The sequence below is a fragment of the Fulvia fulva genome, chromosome 4 (assembly GCF_020509005.1).
Source record: "Fulvia fulva chromosome 4, complete sequence".
Classification (NCBI taxonomy): Eukaryota; Fungi; Ascomycota; class Dothideomycetes; order Mycosphaerellales; family Mycosphaerellaceae; genus Fulvia; species Fulvia fulva.
Window position 1 is genome coordinate 2782367 of NC_063015.1, and position 20105 is coordinate 2802471.

Below are 20105 nucleotides of genomic sequence, written 5' to 3' on the forward strand. Positions count from 1 at the left end.
AATTAAGAGGTGACAATCAAGCTGCCCTCACCCTAGTGAAAGATGCACATGTTCATGGCAAGTCGAAGCACATTGACATTGCCTACAACGAGTCTAGAAGGGTTGATAGAGAGCTCCACTCCGCTACGCTTACCTTTGGAGGTTCACAACCGCCAACAGCACATTTTACAGAGTGGTGTAAGAGCAAGCGCTACTTGTATTGGCGCTACCCAGCAGCGGTGAATGCTAATTCAGGCTGCATCGATGCGGGAGGTATCAGTAGACATCAGGTTGATGACCCTTGCGTTCGTCCAACCTTCGCCACCATTGCCATGGGCCGTTTCAGCGCGTCCTGACAGCTTCAGAGCCTTCTCGAATATGCAAGCGATGAGCACAGAGCGAGCTTGACCTCCAAGCATCATTCCGCGGTAGAAGAACTGGTTCGTGCATAGCGATTGCAACGACTGCATACAAGCTATGCCGACAGCCAGGCCGATTCCACGGCCAATGTTGGGTGGCGGCGAGCCACTTGAGGTGGCGTTGTAAGCCTCCTGCACAAATTGGATCAGGTCTCTCAACACGAATGGCGTGAGCACTTGAAGACACCATGCAATGAATGTTGATATAGCACCGATGATGAGCTCCACGGGAAAGGTGTCATAGATGGCCCAGACCAATAGATCCAGCTTGCTTGGAGTATTCCTTGCCTTGCGTTTTGCGAGCGCGGCCTTGGATCTATCCGCAAGTACGACCACCTCTCGCTTTGGATTGACCTCCCAGATATCATTGAGCTCAAGTGGTCGCTGATATCCCGTCACAAGAAGAGGCTGCATCCACTGGAATGACAGCGTAGAAAGAAAGTTCGCCTTGTACTCGCCAGATATTCCACGCTGATCCGGGACGGGTGGGAGGTTCCTCTTCTTCAGCAGATTGATGAGCCGAAGCCATGAGCGAGGAAGGACTCTTGCTCTCACGTCGACACTGCTTCTTGCACTAATCGCCATCGTAGGCACGGCTTGGTTGGTTGTCTGGATTCTGCAGGGGATCCAGCTGTGCCGCAAAAGTTCTCTGGACATCGGGTAGTGTTTCCAGGCCTGTGTCCATATCCTGAGAACACTGGAGATGCAAGGAAGTAGCGAGATAAACCAGATTGTGCATCCGTACACGATGACCTGCTTGCGCACGTCTCGGTTTCGGCTTCGGTCTCGGTCCAGCTGCCGAGCTCGGCGAGTAATGTCAACATCCTCTTCCCAGAGCAATGTACCTCTTTTCGCCCCAGACATTGACTTCAATACTTCCTCAATTCAGATGCCACTCCAGCGCAGAAACAGAGGCAATCATTACGAAGCTTACAAGACTGGAAGTCCACACACACACCGATGAGAACGAAGACTTGCCTCTACACGTTGCATTTAACTGTCTGGGTGCGGTGGCATCCTGGTCAATACTCGACCACTTCTATCGTATGCGAAGACTTCCGGATGTCTCGCGAAACACACGACATGCCCATAGTCGTGTGGATAGTGATCGATGCCAAAAAGGAATGAGCCGGCTCCTTGTGCAGGCACGTTGAACGAACCGTTCGGATGTGGCGACGCTTGTGAGCGCTTGATGGTAGGGAAGTTTGAGTGGTACCAGACAGGCACTGTTACAAGTACTGTCGGTAGTGTAATATGCTATACTCGATTGTACAGCAAAAGTGGCCAAGAGTGTCCGACGAACTAACAGAGCAGAGGAGAAATGGTGCAACAAGATGGAGCCAGCAGACCGCGGAGGTACATCTTATGCACACCACGAGCAAGGAGCACAGCTCAACTCGGGGCGGGAAGTCGCAGCGAAAGTCCACGGGTACAGTCGACCAGAGCGTCTAGATCTGCATTGATCATGCACGCTCCAAGTTAGTGGCCAATAGAAAGAAGCCTTTCTCAGCCTTTCTGTCTTGGCACTGAGCCTTCTGCAGAGCTCAGTCGCCAAAGATTAGATAATTCCATCGAATCAGCAGCGGGCTGCGAGCCTGGGCTGGAGACCCGCGCCATGGATGGTCACATAGGAGCAACATGACCAGCAGACATAAGTAGCTCCTTATGTATGTCGGCCGATTGACTAGGATAAGCCGTTAAACATGGTGCGAGACAAAGGCGAAAGTCATGTAGGTAAGACATGCATCGAATAGAGGCATACACTTCGATCAACTGAGACACTGCTGGAGACTTCCCACAGTGCTGTCAAGGCTGTGTCCGGACCTTGCAAGCTCTGCATCGATGACTGGTGGCATGTGATGCGCCGCAGCATGTGCAAAGTCTTGGCGGCATGCCCGTGCTACCTCCATCTTTTGCCTCATGTTCCTGATCTCTCGTGCTTACTCGTCTCCAGTCTCATTCTCTAGTGGCTTCACAGACTCACGGCATGGCCACCGGGCCTGACGATCTTGGTAAGTCATCAGAAGGTAGTCCAGTGAACGCCTTCCGTCCTCCAATCTTTACAGCGATCTCTCGCATCCCAGCAACAGTGATTTCGACCTCTTCCTCTTCGAATCGGCAGTTGAAGCCGAGTGGAAAGCGAGCAGCATTGTCAGGATGAAACTCACCCGTCTTGACCTCGCCCTCCAGCTCGCCTTTGACCACACGTGAAGCCCGATGCTCTTGAATGATGGGCACGAGATCGCTGGGGTCGGAATCCGCTGAGAGGTTGACTTCACGGGGCGTAACGCCGCGTGAAGCGAGGGCTTGGTTTACTGGTTTGGAAATAGAGGGCCCCGAGTCAGAGCTACGACGTCCTGATCAGCGTGAGAAAGTGAAGAGTAGGATGTAGTCGGGTAGTGCTTGCGAAAGTTCCTGCTTCGGTGAGGGCGACCGTTTTTTGTGCTTTGCAGGGCTCAGTAATGCAAACTTTATGCAAGGATAGCGTGGCTTATGCATGGCCAGCATCCACCTTGCTTGCATTGACCTATCCAAGAAAACATCATCACCTTGACATCGACTCCTTGTTCCGAAGAACCGGCGGCAGACTATCGTCAAATATCACACCAGTGCTAAGAAGCAACAAAGGCACCATGCACCACCACCGTCTAGTCTCCACCATGAGTGGCAAACACCCCGGCTTCCTGCCCATTGCAGAAGGCAGCACTGCAGGAAAAGATGCAGCTGGGAGACTCCACTTGGGCGGCATTGTATTCGACATGGACGGAACTTTGTGTACGTATCTCCTATATCACATCACGACTGAACGGTCCACGACTAATCACAACCCATAAGAAGGCGAACCACAGAATTACATGTTCGGCGAAATGCGAGCAGCCTTGGGAATCGACAAAGGCATCGACATCCTAGATCACATGCATTCCCTCCCGGAACCACAACAATCGGAGGCTTTTGATAAGATCAAGGAGATCGAGCGGACGGCTATGACGAAGCAGATCCCGCAGGCGGGACTGGTGACGTTGATGGAAGCGCTGGATCGATGGGGTGTCAAGAAGGGAATCTGTACGAGGAATTTCGAGTATGTCCCTATCATTCTTCAACTTACCTAACAGACCAAATGGATCCTAACGAACCCTTCCACAGCGCCCCAGTAACACACCTCCTGCAAAAACACCTCCCCTCTCACGTCTCCCCTTTCACCCCGATCATCACCCGAGATTTCAAGCCGCCGAAACCTTCACCTGCTGGGATCCTGCATATAGCGCACGCCTGGGGACTTGTCGATAGTGCGGAGGTGCCGTCTACGCCTGTGGAGGAGAGACACTTGCCGTTGATTATGGTGGGGGATAGTGTAGATGACATGGCATCAGGGCGTGATGCGGGAGCTTTGACGGTGCTGTTGGCGAGTGTTGGGAAGGGTCAGAGTGAGGAATTGGTGAATGATGAAAGGTCTGATGTGGTGGTTTATAGACTTGATGAGTTGGTTGGGTTGATTGAGGAGGGGATTGTGCCGAGATCGAGAGAGTAGGTAGGGCTTGCTGCGAGTCATGATTGTAGAAGAATAGATGGAGACTCAACCTTCCTCACGCAGTTCATACCTTCATTGACTTCGTCTACTGTATCTGCAACGCCACCGCCGTGTTGCTCTCGCCCTCATGCAGGAGATGGGTATACCAAACGCTTCTGACTTCCACCCAACACACAAACATCGTTCTGCACCGCCAACGCCGAGCTCGTCAATCTTCGCCTGCCGTGATATATCTCATTTCTCTGCTGGAGGCTGGTATGGGTGGATGAGCATTCGGCTGAATCTGTGTCGTATTGTTAGCCATGCACAGTCCCATCATGAAAGCCGGTATCAACTTACTTCGAAATGCTGTCTGTACCTCTCACCTCCTCCGTCAACAGCGGCATCTTGACCACATTGAAGTCGTCACCATACAGATCATCAATCTGCTCCAGATACTTCTTCTGCATCTTTCTCCTCGAGTTGCACTGATCGCAAGGATTGTCGTTCCTGGGGAAGAGAAGCTGGTTCACGACCATCGCGTGCGTATCGATCTCATATGATCCCAGCTCTTGAATCATGCGCTCCGTCTCGTACAGTGACAGAAACTCGGGAATGAGCACAGGCACGAACGTGGTGAGCTCTGCATTCTTGAACTGCTTGTTGACATCCGAAATCGTCTTCTCCAGCTCCTTCATCTTCCCAATCATTTCGTCGAAAGACTGGCCGTTTGGAAGTCCTCCACGTGCACCGATGAGGTTGTTGAGCATAGGACCGAACTGTTGGCTGAGCTGCATAAGCTTGCCCAAGCCCTTCTCCAGCACTGTTGGGAACTGCAGGAAGCGGAGCGTGTGTCCAGTCGGTGCAGTATCGAAGATGATAAGTTCGTACTTCATCGCGTTGACCTGCTTCAGCACTTCCGCGAAGCTCATGGCTTCGTCTACACCTGGGATGGAGAAGGCCATGTCTTGGAACATGTTTCCGACTCCTCCCAGGCCTGCCATGGCATCTTGTGCATCATCGCCGCCAGACTTGATCAGTTCGCTTATGCTTCCGTTCGGATCGATCTCCATGGCATCGAGGTTGGGGACACCGGGGACGGGTTTCGCGTCTTTGCCGAACTTGACACCGAAGGCGTCTGAAAGGTTGTGGGCGGGATCGGTGGAGATGAGGAGGACGCTCGAGCGGGTTCTGGCCATTTGCACTGCGAGCGAACACGAGGTGGTTGTCTTGCCTACGCCGCCTTTTCCTCCCACGAAGATCCACTTGAGGGAGCGTTGGTCGACGAGCGACTGGAGGCTGGGAGCCATATCGTCCGCCATGTTGGGTGAGGAGTGTCGCGGTAGCTCTGGTCGGAATGTGAGGGTGTTGGTGTAAGGGAGACGTGGTAGGGAGGCACGGAGGGAGGAGAGAGGTTGCCTGTTGGATGGTGGGTACATGTAGAAACAAACAGAACGCTTGCGATGTTGACTGCCATGCCATGCCCCTCACACGTCACCAGGTGCAGGTGGTGGGTGCCATGCCACTCAAGCTCACATCATACATGCGAAACAGCCGCGCTATATAAGCACACCATCACCCATCCATTACACATCCCATCTGTGTACATGTGGCATATAGTATGCCACCGCGGTCACGAGGATAATGTCTTCCTTCCAGACCCGCGCCCCGGGCGCCTTTACACGAGCGTACTACAAATGGCGAGCACTACGACTACCGTGGCGGAAACAGTGGCTCTGCGGTGCAGACTTGGCCGGTAACACATTTTGGGAGTTCAAGGATGCCTTGAATGCGAATCGATTACGGCGGATCGTGAGATATACGAGGGCAGGACATTATGCCGACATCAAGATCTCGCGTACGTTCGATGCTCCCTGCATGGTCGGAAATGGAGAACTAGCTGAATGACTATAACACAGCACAATGGAGTCAATGGCTCAAACACACGCGAAAAGACGCTCCATCCATCGAAGAACAGCAATACGACGTCGCCCGGCAAGCACGAATGAAGCAGCTCGCAGCGGAAGCTGATGAAAGGTGGAGAAGTGTCCCGTCATACCTCGATGCGCCGAACAAGCAGCAGCCGAAACCTGCAACAGAATTGAAAGATGCCGGTGGCTACGTGGGCCAGACGGAGACAGAGGAGAAACAGGGTGTCGCCAATATGGTCGAGGATTCTGACAAGCGGGCGAGAAGCAGTGAAGGACAGGATGTGGACGAGGGGAGCTTGAAGCGCAGAACGAAGGAGAAGAAGCCGAAAGAGAATCCATGGCAGAAGCCTGCACAGGGGAATCCGGGCGAGGACTGGCAGCCAGAGAGCTGGGCGCCGGCGCCTGCGGCCAGGAGAGGTGCATGAGATGAGTGAACAGGCAGGTCGAACCCATCTCCCGCGAAGCGTGCAGCCACCTCGAAGCATACCATACTAGCTGACACCACCACGCCGACTCGATACGATCGTGCGCACCTTTCATAACAAGCTTACAGTATATCAACATCACCTCTCTTCCAGTCCTTCACCAATCAGCATATCGACAATCTACGCGCAACAGCTTGCAACTGCTCGACTTCAGTCATTCTTCTCGGTGCCCCCATGGGCAATTCTTCAACCTCGTCAATGGGATCTGGAGTCTCCGGCACCGCTTGCACCTCTCCAGACGCACCCACACCTTTGACGGCATTGATGATGGCTGGAATAGCGGGAGGATTGATCAATGTGCTTATATCTCCCAGCTGATCTTCTTCACCACACCAGATCTTCCTGAGCAGCCGCCGCATGATCTTACCAGCTCGGTTCTTCGGTAAGTCCTGGACGACGATGACATGCTTGGGTGAAGCGAACTTGCCGATACTGTCCGAAACTTGAAGCTTGGCCATCTTGACGGCTTCTGCTGCATCGAGAGTCCTATTGAGTGATACGAACGCACATATAGCTTGTCCAGTGAGGTCGTCTGGCACACCAACCACGGCGACTTCAGCCATGTACTTGTGCTCGAGGAGAGCTGCCTCGAGCTCTGCTGTGGACAGTCGGTGGGCTGCAACGTTGATCACATCGTCGACCCGTCCCTGGATCCAGAAATATCCGTCCTTGTCTCTAAACGCACCATCGCCAGTGAAGTAGTAGCCGGGATATGGATTGTAGTACACATTCATGAAGCGATCGTGGTCCTGCCAGACGGTCCGAGACATACTAGGTATTGGTCGCTTGATGGTCAAAACGCCTTCCACTCCAGGTGTGGTAAGTTCTGCGCCTTTCGTGGGGTTCAAGAGCGCCGGCTCTACACCAAAGAACGGAAGTGTGCAGCAACCTGGTTTGATGGGAGTTGTGCCTGCTAGTGGTGCGATTAGTTACGATCCGGTTTCTGTCTGGAAGAAGGTGTCCACGACATGAACCTGGCCTCGCCCAACCACATCGTGCACCCACTGCCAGACGTTCGCGGCAAGCGGCTCTCCGACTGACCCCACTACTCGCAGATGCTCCTGTATTGCCTCGCTCTTCACATACTGGTCTCCAGCGCGTTTCAGGAGCCTCACGCTGTTGGCGCAGAGTACAGCTGAGTGACTCTATGCTTGGCGATGATGTCCCAGTACCTCGATGGCGTGGGATGCACAGGAGTGCCTTCGTAGATCACTACGGTGCAGCCGAGCATGAGAGGGCCGTACAGGGAGTTAGAATGTCCAGTAATCCAGCCGATGTCTGCACCGCAGAAGAAGACATCTCCTCCGTCGGCGTGAATGTCGAATACACATCGGGTAGACAGCGCCGTGCCTAGGAGATAGCCAGCAGTCGTGTGCATGAGGCCTTTCGGTTTTCCGGTACTGCCACTTGTGTAAAGCATAAACAGCGGATCCTCTGGAGCCATGGAGACTGGAGCAAACACAGCTGGCCACTTCTTCGACTCAGTCTCCCAATCTCGGTCACGCCCAGCGACCATCTTGACCGGCCCGTCCGTCGCCTGAAGCACGAGACAATGCTCGACATCCGGGCACTGACTCAAAGCTTCGTTGACGATGTTCTTCAGAGGAATCACCTTCCCACCTCGTAACGCCTTATTCGCCGTCAAGATGACTCTAGTGTCCGCATCCAGGATCCGGTCCCGAAGAGCATTCGCAGAAAACCCTCCAAACACAACCGAGTGAATTGCCCCAACACGCGCACACGCAAGCACAGCAACGAACGCCCCCGGTACCATAGGCATGTAAATCGCTACGGTATCACCTTTCTTCACCTTGAAATCCCGCGTCAGGACCCAGGCCAAGCGGCTTACTTCCTGCTGCAGCTCTTCCCACGTAACATATCGGTTCTGGCCACTTGGGTCGTCAGGTTCGAAGATGAGCGCTATCCCATCCGGCTTGCGTTTGGCATGTCTATCGACACAATTGAACGATGCGTTCAGTCGTCCTTCGGGGAACCAGGCGTTGTCCCCATCCTGGAAGGACCCTTCGTGGACCGTGTCGCCGACGTCTCGGTCTCAGGCACGGAGGGAGCGGGCTTGCTCTGCCCAGAAGTGATCTGGCGATTCGATGGACTTTTTATAGAGCTTGCGGTATGCCTCGATGTCGTTGAAGCGAGGGGCTGGGGAGGTTTTGCTAAGCGGCTTGTTAGGGAGAGGTTCTTGTTGGGCTTTTGAGTCAAGCTCGATTTCTCACCCGAAACGCTCAAGTGGTACTGGCAGCACATCGACGTGCCTAAGGGCTAGGCTTCCGGCGTCGCCCATGGTGCTTGGGCGGTATCAGAGTTCAGGCGGGAATTGCTTGCGTGACAGCACGTATAGTTCTTTACCTCGCATTGTGAGACAACGTCCACCTGCAAGTGATTCGACGCCGACGGCCATGGAGCCTGCCGTCGGCATTGGAACACGATGCTGCGTCCGGGACGGCCGACGGGCTGCGTACGATGGATGCTCTCGTTCGAATGACCATTTGTGGGCATTCAGCTGCTGATCACTCCTAAAGCTACAAGCCACAAACCTAAGAGGGTCTATACCGTACCCTTAGCTTTCGCTTACTGCAGCTGCTTGCAGTAAGTGCTATTCGGCATGCTACCGGGGTGGTGGTATGATCAAAGCTTACTGTACTGGTATCTCTTGTTGCGGCTGACATGGTACCAATGGGTAACCAGCACTACATTCTACCAATGGGTAACGACTGGTTGAATCCAGTCGCTCAGAAGTCAAGCAGACTTTTGGTACGCGTGTAGCGGCGTGTGATGAAGGTGCGGACTATTTGGAAAGTGGACTGTGCTAACACGATGTCAAGCGGAGGATGTGCATGAGAGGTGCACTCTGTGCATAGGTACAGCAGCGCTCAACCTCCAGTTCGGCCGCCGTGTACTCCATTCTGCTCCGGGGTATGGACAGTCGACAAATAAGATGGCTGCTATGCAAGAAGTCTACAATATCTGAGTCGTGATGATCACAGCTCAGCAGCGCGCTTGAGTCCTTTGAGATTGGGAGTCTTGAAGTCATCCTGTTGATTGACGACCCCAGCATGAAGCTCGGCGTGGGAAAATGCCTCGCATGCACAAGGAGCCCTGTATGGTATGATGGAGCCACCTCCTCGTGTGGTGTGATGAGAAAGCTGCCGTTGCAGAACAAGTCTCGATCTGTGGCTGGCTGAGATGGAACTTAATACGCATGCCATAAGCCTCGCAGGAGATCGACGCTGCAGATACGATTGCTGCTAGCTCGCATCCAGACCCCGGTGCCATGGTCTTTGTGCGGCCGTCCTGGATGCTTCGACTTCTTGCCACCTGGATGAGACTAGAAATGTTCGTGAACACAGGCTACTTCACGCTGCAACACCGTCGTTGCCACAGACCCAGCTAACCACTCCGCTGTCATGATGTTCGACAAGGTCTCCTGGCAAGAAAAGGCTCAGAACTTGAGCCATGCGGATACCACTGGCCCCCATGACTTGGCTGGAAAAGCGGCACACGAAGATGGCATAGCCATTGCAGATACTGAGGCACAACCCACGACGATGCACACCGAAGCACACATAGCTCAAGTTCGACAGAGCAGCAGTGCTCATCGACGAAGCTCGGTAGTATCTTTCGAGATGCGACGGCCATCTAGTGCCCAGGCCAATACTGCACAGCATGGAAATGACAGTAGTCGGACCACAAGGACATCTACAGGGCAGGTCACCGTGGACCATCGCCAACGTTCGATCTATTCCATCAAGGCTGCGCAACACAGCAACGACACAGACATAACAGAGGTCAATGAAGAGAATCTGCCCACTCCTGCCCAGGACCTACTGCAAGAGCAAACTCCAGGACAATACACGTTCACTGTGACGGAACAGGTTGAACACGGTCCGAGGGAGGAGAAGGCTGTCGTCAATGTCCAAGTGTCGCCTTTACAGTACACCAGTCTCGTCGCAACGAAAGAATCACTCACTGCCTACATGGCGCGGCATCCTTGTCCAGAGATCCAAGGCTCATTACGGGTTGCCGAAGTCCGCTATGGATGGCTCACTGTCTATCGACGCTTGTTCGGGATTGTCTTCGGAGCCAACATCATCGCCATTATCATTCTGGCCAGCCGGAGTCCACGCACGACGTATGGGCAAGCTGCGATTGGTGTCGGAAGTAACATCTTTGCTTCAGTGCTTGCCCGTCACGACAACTTGATCAATGCAGTGATAAGTATCATCCATTTCGTACCCCTGAGCTGGCCTCTCGCGATCCGGAAACGCCTTGGCAAGATCTACTGTCATGCTGGCATTCACTCTGCCTGTGGTACCAGCGCCGCTGTGTGGTACCTGTACTTCATTGTGCTGATTGCACTGCAGCCCGTCACTGAAAGAGACAACATACGCGCTGGTATCTTCGTGACGGCCGCAGCAATCTTCATCTGCTTACTGGTCCTGATCGCAATGTCGCATCCCACGCTACGCGGTCGCTATCATGACCACTGGGAAAACACTCACCGTTACATCGGCTGGCTCCTCACTGCAATCATTTGGGCACAAGTCTTACTCCTCTGCTCGGCCTCACCGCACTCCTTCGGCTCGGCAGTAGTACGGTCCCCACTCTTCAGGCTTGTCCTAGGTGTCACAGTGCTTCTAATCTACCCATGGGCCATGATGCGAAAGCGAACATACATCGCAAATCAGCTCTCGTCACACGCTTTGCGCCTCGAGTTTTCCCACAAGCTCTCTCGAACAGGCCACAATATTCGCATCGCCTCCGCTCCTCTTTCCGACTGGCACGGCTTTGCAACGATCCCAAGGGCAGATGGTAGTAAAGGCTTCAGCGTAATCATTTCCAATGCGGGTGACTGGACTCGTAACATTATCACTTCTGCTTCGGTCCCTGGCGAAGAGCGGACCATCTATCAGCGTGGACGTCTCTTCCTGGGAATTATCGAGATCCCCATGTTGTTCAGCCCGCTGGTCATTGCCGCTACTGGAAGTGGAATTGCGCCTTGTATGGCGTTCATTCAGACGCATCCATATTGGCCGGTGAGGATCGTTTGGAGCGCGAGATTTCCAGAGACGACCTACGGACCCGGCATTATCGAGACTGTCCTTAAGGCTGACAAAGATGCTATCATCATTGATACGAAGGAGACGGGAAGGCCAGATCTTGTGGGGCTGATCTGGGCGGCGTATAAAGTAGGTGAACACATCTAAAGATGTCTGAGCTCTGGCTAATACCATGAACAGGAAATCAACGCGGAAGCTGTACTTTGCGTGAGTACAGTCAAGGTCTGCGAGCAGGTAATGTTTGAGTTAGAGGCCAGGCATATTCCCATCTTCACCCCTATCTTCGACTCATAGAGAAAAGCTAGCGCGTTGCTAGACTTATTGCTTACAACTCATCTACAACCTTCTACCACCTGGCTATCACGGTCTCACTGATCGTAATCCGCACCTCCTTCACAAAATTCGTCCACCCTCGATATCCCGCATGTCCCTTAACAACGATGGAATCGCCGCTCTGTAAAGAGCGGACCAACCCCCTTTCTTCGCCATCGCACGAATCCGCCGAGAAGGTCACCTCCTGCGTCAAGAAACCTTTCGCGCTGGTCAGATCCTCGCGATAATCATCTCTGGGCACCGGACCACTTTGCCGTTTTCTTCAGCTTTCAGAATCTCGAACGTAAACCATGTCCAGGGGCCCAAGCCTGGATACGCGACGTACCCTTGATCTTCGATGTAATGGAAAATGTGATTTTGCGGACTGGATGTCGCGTCCGTGTTTTTGATGCTATGGGGGTGTCTGGAGGAGCACTTTTGGCGAGTTTGTAATGCGAATAGTGTTGTAGTCGGTAGACGATATTTTGCGGTGGTCGTAGAGATCTGCGTGAGAGATCAACGACGGCGTGAGTTCGGGTGGGAGTTTGCAGGTGAGGAGCAGGTAGATGCGGTGGATGCGTTGACGTTGTAGTTGTGACTCCTGCTGCTTTTCATTGTTGATGGGGAACATGGTGTGGAGATAGCGTGCGAATGGAGCTGTTGCAAGACTTGTTCATTGAGTGTGTACGTCCTCTATAGCACCACGGGGACGGTATTATGGGCTTGCGCAAGACAAGGCTACAGATATCGCTGGTGGGTTCCGCCCAGCTTAATCCTTCTGCTAGCTACTCTAGACGAGAGGCTCATCTTGGGGGCACGCGACCACTACTGCATGGCATATGCCAGTGCAGCATGAGCCTCATTTGACCACTTCCTAAGAACAGGTGCATGCTCTGTGCAGAGAGCTTTCCACTGGTTCAGAGCTGTGGTGGTCGCATTAGTCTACGCAGTCCAGACAGGCTCCGCTATCGCTACGGGAAGGTAGCGAAGTCAGTTTCGTGATACCAGTGCTGGAGCTGCATACCGGCGCCGCCGTACACAGACTCCAGCTGATCTAGCTGACTGGCTGCATTGACACGCACCATGCAGACGAGTCGGCGGACCAATACGGCTTATGGCACAAGGTACATTGACCAAGCTATTGCGGAAGTGAGACAGGAAGTCCAGTTGCCATCAGCCTGCAGTATCAAAAGGTACCTGGGATGGACTTCCCGTGCCTGCCGTTGGTAAGCGAAATGTAAACTGTATTGGAGCATGTGGCTAGCTGCGACTTGAAGGTTCACTGTGGCTTGCTCAGCTGAGGTCAAGAAGAGCTTCGAGGGCGTGCAATTGCACACCAAATCAATCTCCACTCCTGCTTGTAACTGCTTTATAGACTGTGATGGTGCTCTTGACTTCGCCTATTAGGCATTTGCTTTTCTGTGATGTGACCCTCTGTTTCGATGTCCGTGCACACTGCAGCAGGGACCAAGCATGTGAATTTCTCTCCGCCGGAGTTGAAGCCATACTTTAGCAAACCTCATAAAACCATTCACCTACTTTCCACGAGCCTTAGCAGCCGTTCTCTTCTGCACATCGTAGTGTGCGAGTAGAAAGATCGCGAAGACTTTGCTCTCAGCTACATCCGATGCTCGAGCGCTGTGAACATCAATGTCAGTCAAATCCTCGCGAGGATACAGCCATGCTGATGATGCCGTATGCTGCGGATTTGTGCGTACAGGACCATACGAATCTGAGATCAAGCTTGATCCTGCTGTCAGCCTCGCCGTCGATGCATCCTTGCCTCGATATCTAACTCCCAAGAACACGATCAGGGCAGGGCGACAGGATATCGCGCATCGACTCATCACACTGGATGTTGCAAATACACATGTACGTCTCGCCATGTGAACTCAGGGCACTGCAGAATAAGTAAGTTGAAAGGTCCGTAATTTCATTCGGGTAGCTTAACGAGTTGAGCGCCATGCCAATGCCCATGTGGTATACCCAATGCGAGTACGCTGCATTCGCTATGCAATACGCCGCTAATTGTCCTTCTATTTCCCCCAAAACGCCGTCGTGGACTCGTAAAATTTCATGGTACTTGTACCTGTCAGGTCTTCGGCTGGTATCTCTCAATCGTGCAGTTGGTGCGTCGGGCAACTGCCTTGCCCTTTTGTGTCCCACCACTGCCGGATGCAGATTCGGTGAAACTTGCAAAGACACTCCATACGACCCATCTCATCGCCTGGTTCAAACTCCTCGAAGCAAATCACGCACTCTTGTACTTCACCTGCTGCATCTTGGCAGTCTTTCTCGGTGGCTTTGTAAAGCGCCATACCACGTGGCCGATAGCTGGTGGCTCTTGGACGTGAGCCTTCTGCGGTAGGTGCGTTGCTCGAAGCATGACTCCCGGCTAGCGCTGTCGGAGAAGGAACCTGAGGACTGGTCGCAGTCGGTACCGATCGTGGCTGCGTAGGAGTGGAGGAGAATCGAGATGAGATGCAGTCGTTGATGTGTGCTTCCCGGATAGCCTCACCAGCAGGCATCTCGATACCGCAGACGGGACACTCATCTTCTTCACGCACCTCGCGCCTCGGTCGCCCGGGAGCTCCTAGCTGACTCGCATCTGGCTGAGAATGTGAGTGGGGTGCGGTCACGGTAGGCATGGATCTGCTGGCATGTGAGGGAGCTGGCGGTGTCCCATGCGCTGCTCTGCCGACAGAGTATCTACTTTCGTAGTGCGACGACAGCCTAGGGAATGCACCTTCTCGACTGCCGGTGCCGCGTGAGGTGACACGGATTCCACCCTGAGCTTGCAATCTAGGATCACGGTTCGCGACGCTGGGTGTGATCTGATAGCTCTGAGCTCTACTCCTGCCAGGTGGTAGTACATGTCGGTATCGATCCGGCCGCTCACGCTCTCCCTGATCAGATTCTCTCCGGAGTCTGGGGTCTGTACCTGGATACAGTCTGGTGTCTCGTGTTGGTGATAGCTGACGACTGCTGGTCCTCGGTGGTGGCGGAGGAACTGGCGCAACAGGAGCTTGGGCAGATGTGGTACCCGGGGTCCATGGATCGGGCACGCATGGATTGCACACCCTCACAATCTCGCCTCCACCTAGATGACCTCGACTGTTAGGAGGTGATGCTGGACTGGATTCGTCCTCGTAGAATGTGCTCGGACTGGGTGGTTGCACAATATACTGCCTTGGTATCGTGATGCGATGTGGCGAGCATGATGCACATACTACGCGCCCACACTTGCGGCAGTGGTGCTTCCTATACCAGAAGCTGAAATCCGTGCTGCATACTGGACACGTGTTGACTTCATGATCCGACTGCCATCGTGGCAGGACGATATCGCTCTCTCTTCTGCCGCCCAGGCTACCATTGCCGCCGGAATGCATTCGCGAGGACGATGGTCGATACGGTCTGCTGAGTGTGGGATCCAGGTCGATGGCTGTCTCACGGCTGCTTCTAGCGGGCGGGGAGGTCAAATCTATCGCTGTGTCTCTGCTATTGCCCTGTTGACCAATACTCCTGCTGCTCGAAGCACTTATCACCGATGGTTTGCCAGGATAAGGATAAGTTCTTCTCTCCGGTTCACTGCCGGTGTGCCGTCTCTTACGCTCAGCGGAATTCTGCCGATCTGAGGACTGCTGAGGACTGGGGTCAGCAGGCACAGTGCCACCTGCTGTGCGTAGGAAGTCGAGCCATGTCACGTCGTGCTGGTGAGCGGGACGTCCAGGGTAGGTTGGTGGCGCATCTCGCCGTGGATCGCCGCTCATCGCTCGGTGGTGTGGTGACGGTGGTGGTGGTGGTGGTGGTGTTAGAGTAAGACGATGATGGGGTGAGCTGGTAAGGTCGCGTGCTCCGCCGGAAGACGAGGGGCAGCAGTTGCGATCGGCGGCTGCCGGAAGTCTGCTGAGCAATGCAGTGTAACCCTCTGCCAGCAGTAACGGTTGCGCTGGGTTGTGCTCCGCCAGGGAGACTGATGTGAGGATTGGCCGTGAGCCTGAGGTGAATGAAGAGCTTTGGTTGATGATACCAAGACATCAGGAGCAAATGGCACATGCACGAGTGCACGATCGCGTTCACATGGGCAGTGACGAGCTGAACCGAGGCGGCGGACTGCACGGGACGGTCCGCGCGCGGCAGGGATCAAGGCGCAAGTTCGCAACTCCATGTCTGATAAGATCTGCCAGATCTGCAGGGGTGTCATGCATCAAAACACAATACAAAGGTGCTCGCCACGGGGCCGTCCGGGACAAGCCTGAACTGGACGACGACTCTTTGCTCCCATATGTCTGGCAGGTGGCAAGAACCTTGCGCACAACGCCACCCAGGATGTCTGGATTGATGACAGGGATCTCTTACGGCTGCTGTGGGCCACGGCTGGTTGACACGTAGTCCAGCAGATGGCCCTGCTTAGATGGGCCGTCTCATCGATCTTGCGATCAAGTGACGGCACTGCTCAGCATGTCAAGATGTCAAAAAGTCGACCTGTATCATCGTCAACCAACAGTCACGTTTCATCGACCCAACGGCAGCGTGGGCTACCGCGAAGCCGTCTTTGGTCCGCTGGAAAGACCCCCGTATAGACTGGCTCGACTGGTCATCGTCGTCTTGCCCGGGTTCGAATTCTCGTATTCCCGCATTGCGCCGCGAATGCGCTGCGGATGTGACATTCGTCCGTGGTCATCTTGGAGATCGAAGTCCGTGGCAGCGTCTCAGTCATGCTTCATGGCCGCACAGCGACCACCTGGCTCGAGAATTCGCCACCCATGATATGCCATAGGGAAGCAGCGCTTAGACCTGGTACCCAATGCTGGGCCTTCCCAATCGTCATTCCTGGCCACGGTGGCCAGACAACCACACGCGATGCACGCTTTATCGGACCAGTCTCAAGTGTACGCATGAAATTTCGCCGACCAGTATGAGATATACGCCTACGTGGTGGTCTGATAAAGCGTGCATCGCGTGGTGCAACCATGAAGCCAGCATCCAGTGGTAATTGGGTGTGGAAGGCTAGGTTTGAGGGTTGTGTAATTCGATAAGCCAACAAAAGTTGATCAGCTTTTGCGGCATTTGCAAATCGTTGAGGATCCCCACTACTTGGTCAGAACTTGGGCCAACTTTTCGGAGAGAACAGGCCGTAAAGGCTGCACGATGGTCGTGCGAATTACGCTCGATCCCCAAACGGCCACGCAGGTACAGCTCGTATGTACCGGACTCGTCAGCGTCACTACGCGCGGTAGCCGTGAAGGATCATAACCGATAGCAGCGCCTGTCCACTTAGCTGGTGTTCTATGTGAAATCGACATCTGAAGAACGACAGTACCTCCAGAAATAGTCCACAAGCATGCTGAGAACGACGGCGACTATCGTATTCGGGTACGAGTGTTCAGCCTCTGCTTTGACGGAGACGCATGCATCTTCCTGATTGGGATACATTCAACGAACCTAGGACAACCTCACAGTCGGTGTCCGACCGAATCCTCGATCTTCTTCACGATACCCGAGAACGTATCATTATGACCACTAAACTCCGATTGGGAACTCTGAGCTTCGCAGCGGAATATGTACGACGTATCTGGGCGCTCCTGCTGGTCGAAATATGGCCCGCCGACCACGAGATGGTACTGAACCGACTGTGGCTACGGCTACACAGATGCAGTCTCCATGATGCCATACCAGGTGTTCATGCCCCAGGCTCTGGCTGGCTTGTTCAAGGACCACGCTTGGTCCATCGTGTTACTGACGAGGCGCGTGAAGTGATCTTCTCGACCTTGTTCCCGCTCGACCTTCTCTTGCTACAGCAAATCCTCTACTTGCGCCGCGCGCGGTATGGATAGTGCGCACATGGCATCGGGTCTCCAAAGGTTCGTCGTGGCTGAGCCTCTACCGTAGCTGAGGCCTGACGCTGATCTGCTCCGCGAAATCGAGGCTGCAAGTCTCGCAGGTATCGACCACATCGACGACAACTTAATCACTCAATGCAATGCGAACGCAGTCACCTTTAAGACTGCTTCCCCAGTTGCCGCAAGCTCGGAGGTCGTCGTGTCGAAGCCCCACTACGCCAGGTCAGCTGAGGCAGTGCCTTGATCGAGATCGTTCTCCATTCCCGCAGTGGACCACATGAGGCTATGTGCTGGCGATGTCGCCGATCGTGCGGGTCGCTCGTTCGTAGCAGGTCAGCCGCAGAACCAGGGAGCCAGCCGTGTCAGCCTCGTTGCTACTGGTCTCGGGTATGCAGTTTCTACTTCTCTGTGTACTGGTTTTCTTCGCCTCGTAGAACAGCTGTGGACCACAAAATGTGTTGTTGGCGGTTGTGAACCTCCAAAGGTAAGCGTAGCGGAGTGGACCTCTCTACCAACCCTTCTAGACTGCAAAGTAGCGTGCGATCCACGCTACCGCTACCCGACGTACAGTGCTTATCATACGACGACATAGGCATTAGCGACGAGTATATGTTTGCGAATTCGCCAACAGGCAACGTGCGGTAGGTCACGTGATCCTAAAACTTGAAAGTTGACCAATCAGAGCGGGCGCCAAGGCTAGTTGAGGGCTGGTGATAGAGCTCCACTCCCTCCTCGCTGACGCCACCACCTACGCTCGAGTGTTCGCAAGCTCACACGTCGCTACGGTGGATGGCTAGCGCTCGTCGGTCGTTACGCTTAATTAGTTTGCTCAATGGCGCGTCATAGGGTGCAGGGAGGTGCGAGAGCGCAGAGCGCCCACAGACACTTGACCGCGATGACCAGTGGCTCGATTCTGACCACTCCTGCGCAGCTGACAACAGTTGGATAACAAGCAGGGTCCTCTTTATGCAGATCGATGAACGTCTTCGCCTCTTAAAACAAGCACGTGGCGAAGGAAGTGGCATGAGTTTTATCTCAGATTCAGACTCCCTTGGCGAATTTAGACGACCTGACTTTGTTAGCGTGACGCTAAAGCTCGGCCAGCTACTTTAAGCGACTGCCGACGAGTACCGATCAATTAGAGGCTTAGGAGAGTCGTTAGGGGTCTAATTCGCGTAGCGAGTCTAAGATTAACTAGGCCCTATTTAGCGGAGCTTAATTAAGACTAACGTATTTTACTACCGAGCGGGCTATACTACCGAGCGGGCTACTTTTACTAAGAACTATACCACTTCTACTTTAATTACGACGGTATCTTAATACGACGATATCCTATAGAATCGTTACTAGGAGGACAATTCCTCTTTAGGTTCTTTACTATCTAGCGAGTCTACTTAATAGGTACGTACGTTATGTCCCGACTCGCTATATCGCTTATAGCGTCGTAGCCTTAGTACTAGCCGAACACTATCTAGCGAATCTCTACTTACTTCCTACCTCCTAGTATCCTCTAGAGGTATTGATTACGACGCCTTATCGAAGGTTAGAGACCCTCTAGACTAAATATACTTACGCTTTCGTACTTTCCGCTATATAAGGGCCTCGTTAGACTTACGTAGCTTACTAATCTCGCTTTATATAAGAGCTATCTAATACGCTATCTCTCTACTCCCTCTCTATTACCCTATTAAACGACCTTCCCCTTTCTACTACGCCTTTCTAAACCCGTAACGACGCTCTAAGACGTAATGACACCTATTATAAACCCTATCTCGTCGAAGTTATAGGTGTCCTAGTCAAGGATACTATACTTCTCCTTTATATTACCTATAAGTAAGAACCACTTCTCGATAACGTCTAGATCTTCTATTAGGGCTTACTAACGATCATATCTACGCGTTATACAAACCTTTAGCTCACGATGCCGCCTAATAAACCTGTCTATCTAATTAAGACTAGCAGGCTTAAGACCCTTCTCTTATAGTAATAAATCGGCTATTACTCGTATACTAGCCTTTAATAGCGGGAAACCTCTAATATCTAGCTCGAGTATATACTCAAGTATCACCCTCTCTTCTAGCTCTATAAGCTTCTTCGAATTAGGCTCGTAGTTATCCCGAGGAGGTCGTCTATTCAATCGATACCCTAGTATAGTTCGAGGCGCGTCGTATACCTTTATAGCAAGTCGATTCGTAATTATCGCGTCGCGTTTCGTAGCCTAGATAGCTAAGGTCAGTTTGACCTCGTTTAAAGACAATATACGCTATAATAGTAGTTATATAGCTATATCTATAGAAGTGGTATAGTTCTTAGTAAAAGTGGCCCGCTCGGTAGTATAGCCTGCTCGGTAGTAAAGCACGTTATATATAGTATTAATAACTTACTCTATACGTATATATTACTATTATAACAAAGGCCGATCTATCTAAACTATATAGTATTGTATAGTATATACTCGGCGCTATCGTTCCTACTATCTATAATACCTCACTACCCTATTACTATACTACGTCTAACTACTAAACTATACGACTCCTTACTCGAGAAATTTAA

The 20105-nt window shown here is 53.0% G+C and overlaps 7 protein-coding genes across 7 annotated transcripts; 3 read left to right on the plus strand and 4 right to left on the minus strand.

Annotated features, from left to right (window-relative positions):
• Positions 1–230: 230 nt before the first annotated feature.
• On the minus strand, positions 231–983 carry CLAFUR5_04576 (ABC-type transporter cicA; the record flags this gene model as incomplete). The annotated part of the gene is made up of 1 exon (XM_047903724.1): positions 231–983. The coding sequence occupies one exon, from the start codon at positions 981–983 to the stop codon at positions 231–233; it is 753 nt and encodes a 250-aa protein (XP_047761174.1).
• Positions 984–3031: 2048 nt separating this feature from the next.
• Positions 3032–3927, plus strand: CLAFUR5_04577 (uncharacterized protein; the record flags this gene model as incomplete). The annotated part of the gene is made up of 3 exons (XM_047903725.1): positions 3032–3173; positions 3237–3477; positions 3543–3927. 3 exons carry the CDS (start codon positions 3032–3034, stop codon positions 3925–3927), a joined length of 768 nt encoding a protein of 255 aa, XP_047761209.1.
• Positions 3928–4161: 234 nt separating this feature from the next.
• On the minus strand, positions 4162–5345 carry CLAFUR5_04578 (ATPase get3; the record flags this gene model as incomplete). The annotated part of the gene is made up of 2 exons (XM_047903726.1): positions 4162–4210; positions 4267–5345. The coding sequence occupies 2 exons, from the start codon at positions 5343–5345 to the stop codon at positions 4162–4164; spliced, it is 1128 nt and encodes a 375-aa protein (XP_047760893.1).
• A 205-nt stretch (positions 5346–5550) lies between these two features.
• CLAFUR5_04579 (NADH-ubiquinone oxidoreductase) lies at positions 5551–6262 on the plus strand (the record flags this gene model as incomplete). The annotated part of the gene is made up of 2 exons (XM_047903727.1): positions 5551–5764; positions 5826–6262. 2 exons carry the CDS (start codon positions 5551–5553, stop codon positions 6260–6262), a joined length of 651 nt encoding a protein of 216 aa, XP_047761175.1.
• Positions 6263–6426: 164 nt separating this feature from the next.
• CLAFUR5_04580 (Acetyl-coenzyme A synthetase) lies at positions 6427–8621 on the minus strand (the record flags this gene model as incomplete). Its single annotated transcript, XM_047903728.1, has 5 exons — positions 6427–7179; positions 7288–7407; positions 7440–8344; positions 8384–8493; positions 8554–8621. The coding sequence occupies 5 exons, from the start codon at positions 8619–8621 to the stop codon at positions 6427–6429; spliced, it is 1956 nt and encodes a 651-aa protein (XP_047760513.1).
• Positions 8622–9744: 1123 nt separating this feature from the next.
• CLAFUR5_04581 (Adenylate-forming reductase) lies at positions 9745–11691 on the plus strand (the record flags this gene model as incomplete). Its single annotated transcript, XM_047903729.1, has 2 exons — positions 9745–11526; positions 11578–11691. The coding sequence occupies 2 exons, from the start codon at positions 9745–9747 to the stop codon at positions 11689–11691; spliced, it is 1896 nt and encodes a 631-aa protein (XP_047760594.1).
• Positions 11692–13823: 2132 nt separating this feature from the next.
• On the minus strand, positions 13824–15479 carry CLAFUR5_04582 (E3 ubiquitin-protein ligase PIB1; the record flags this gene model as incomplete). Its single annotated transcript, XM_047903730.1, has 1 exon — positions 13824–15479. The coding sequence occupies one exon, from the start codon at positions 15477–15479 to the stop codon at positions 13824–13826; it is 1656 nt and encodes a 551-aa protein (XP_047760136.1).
• Positions 15480–20105: the final 4626 nt, after the last annotated feature.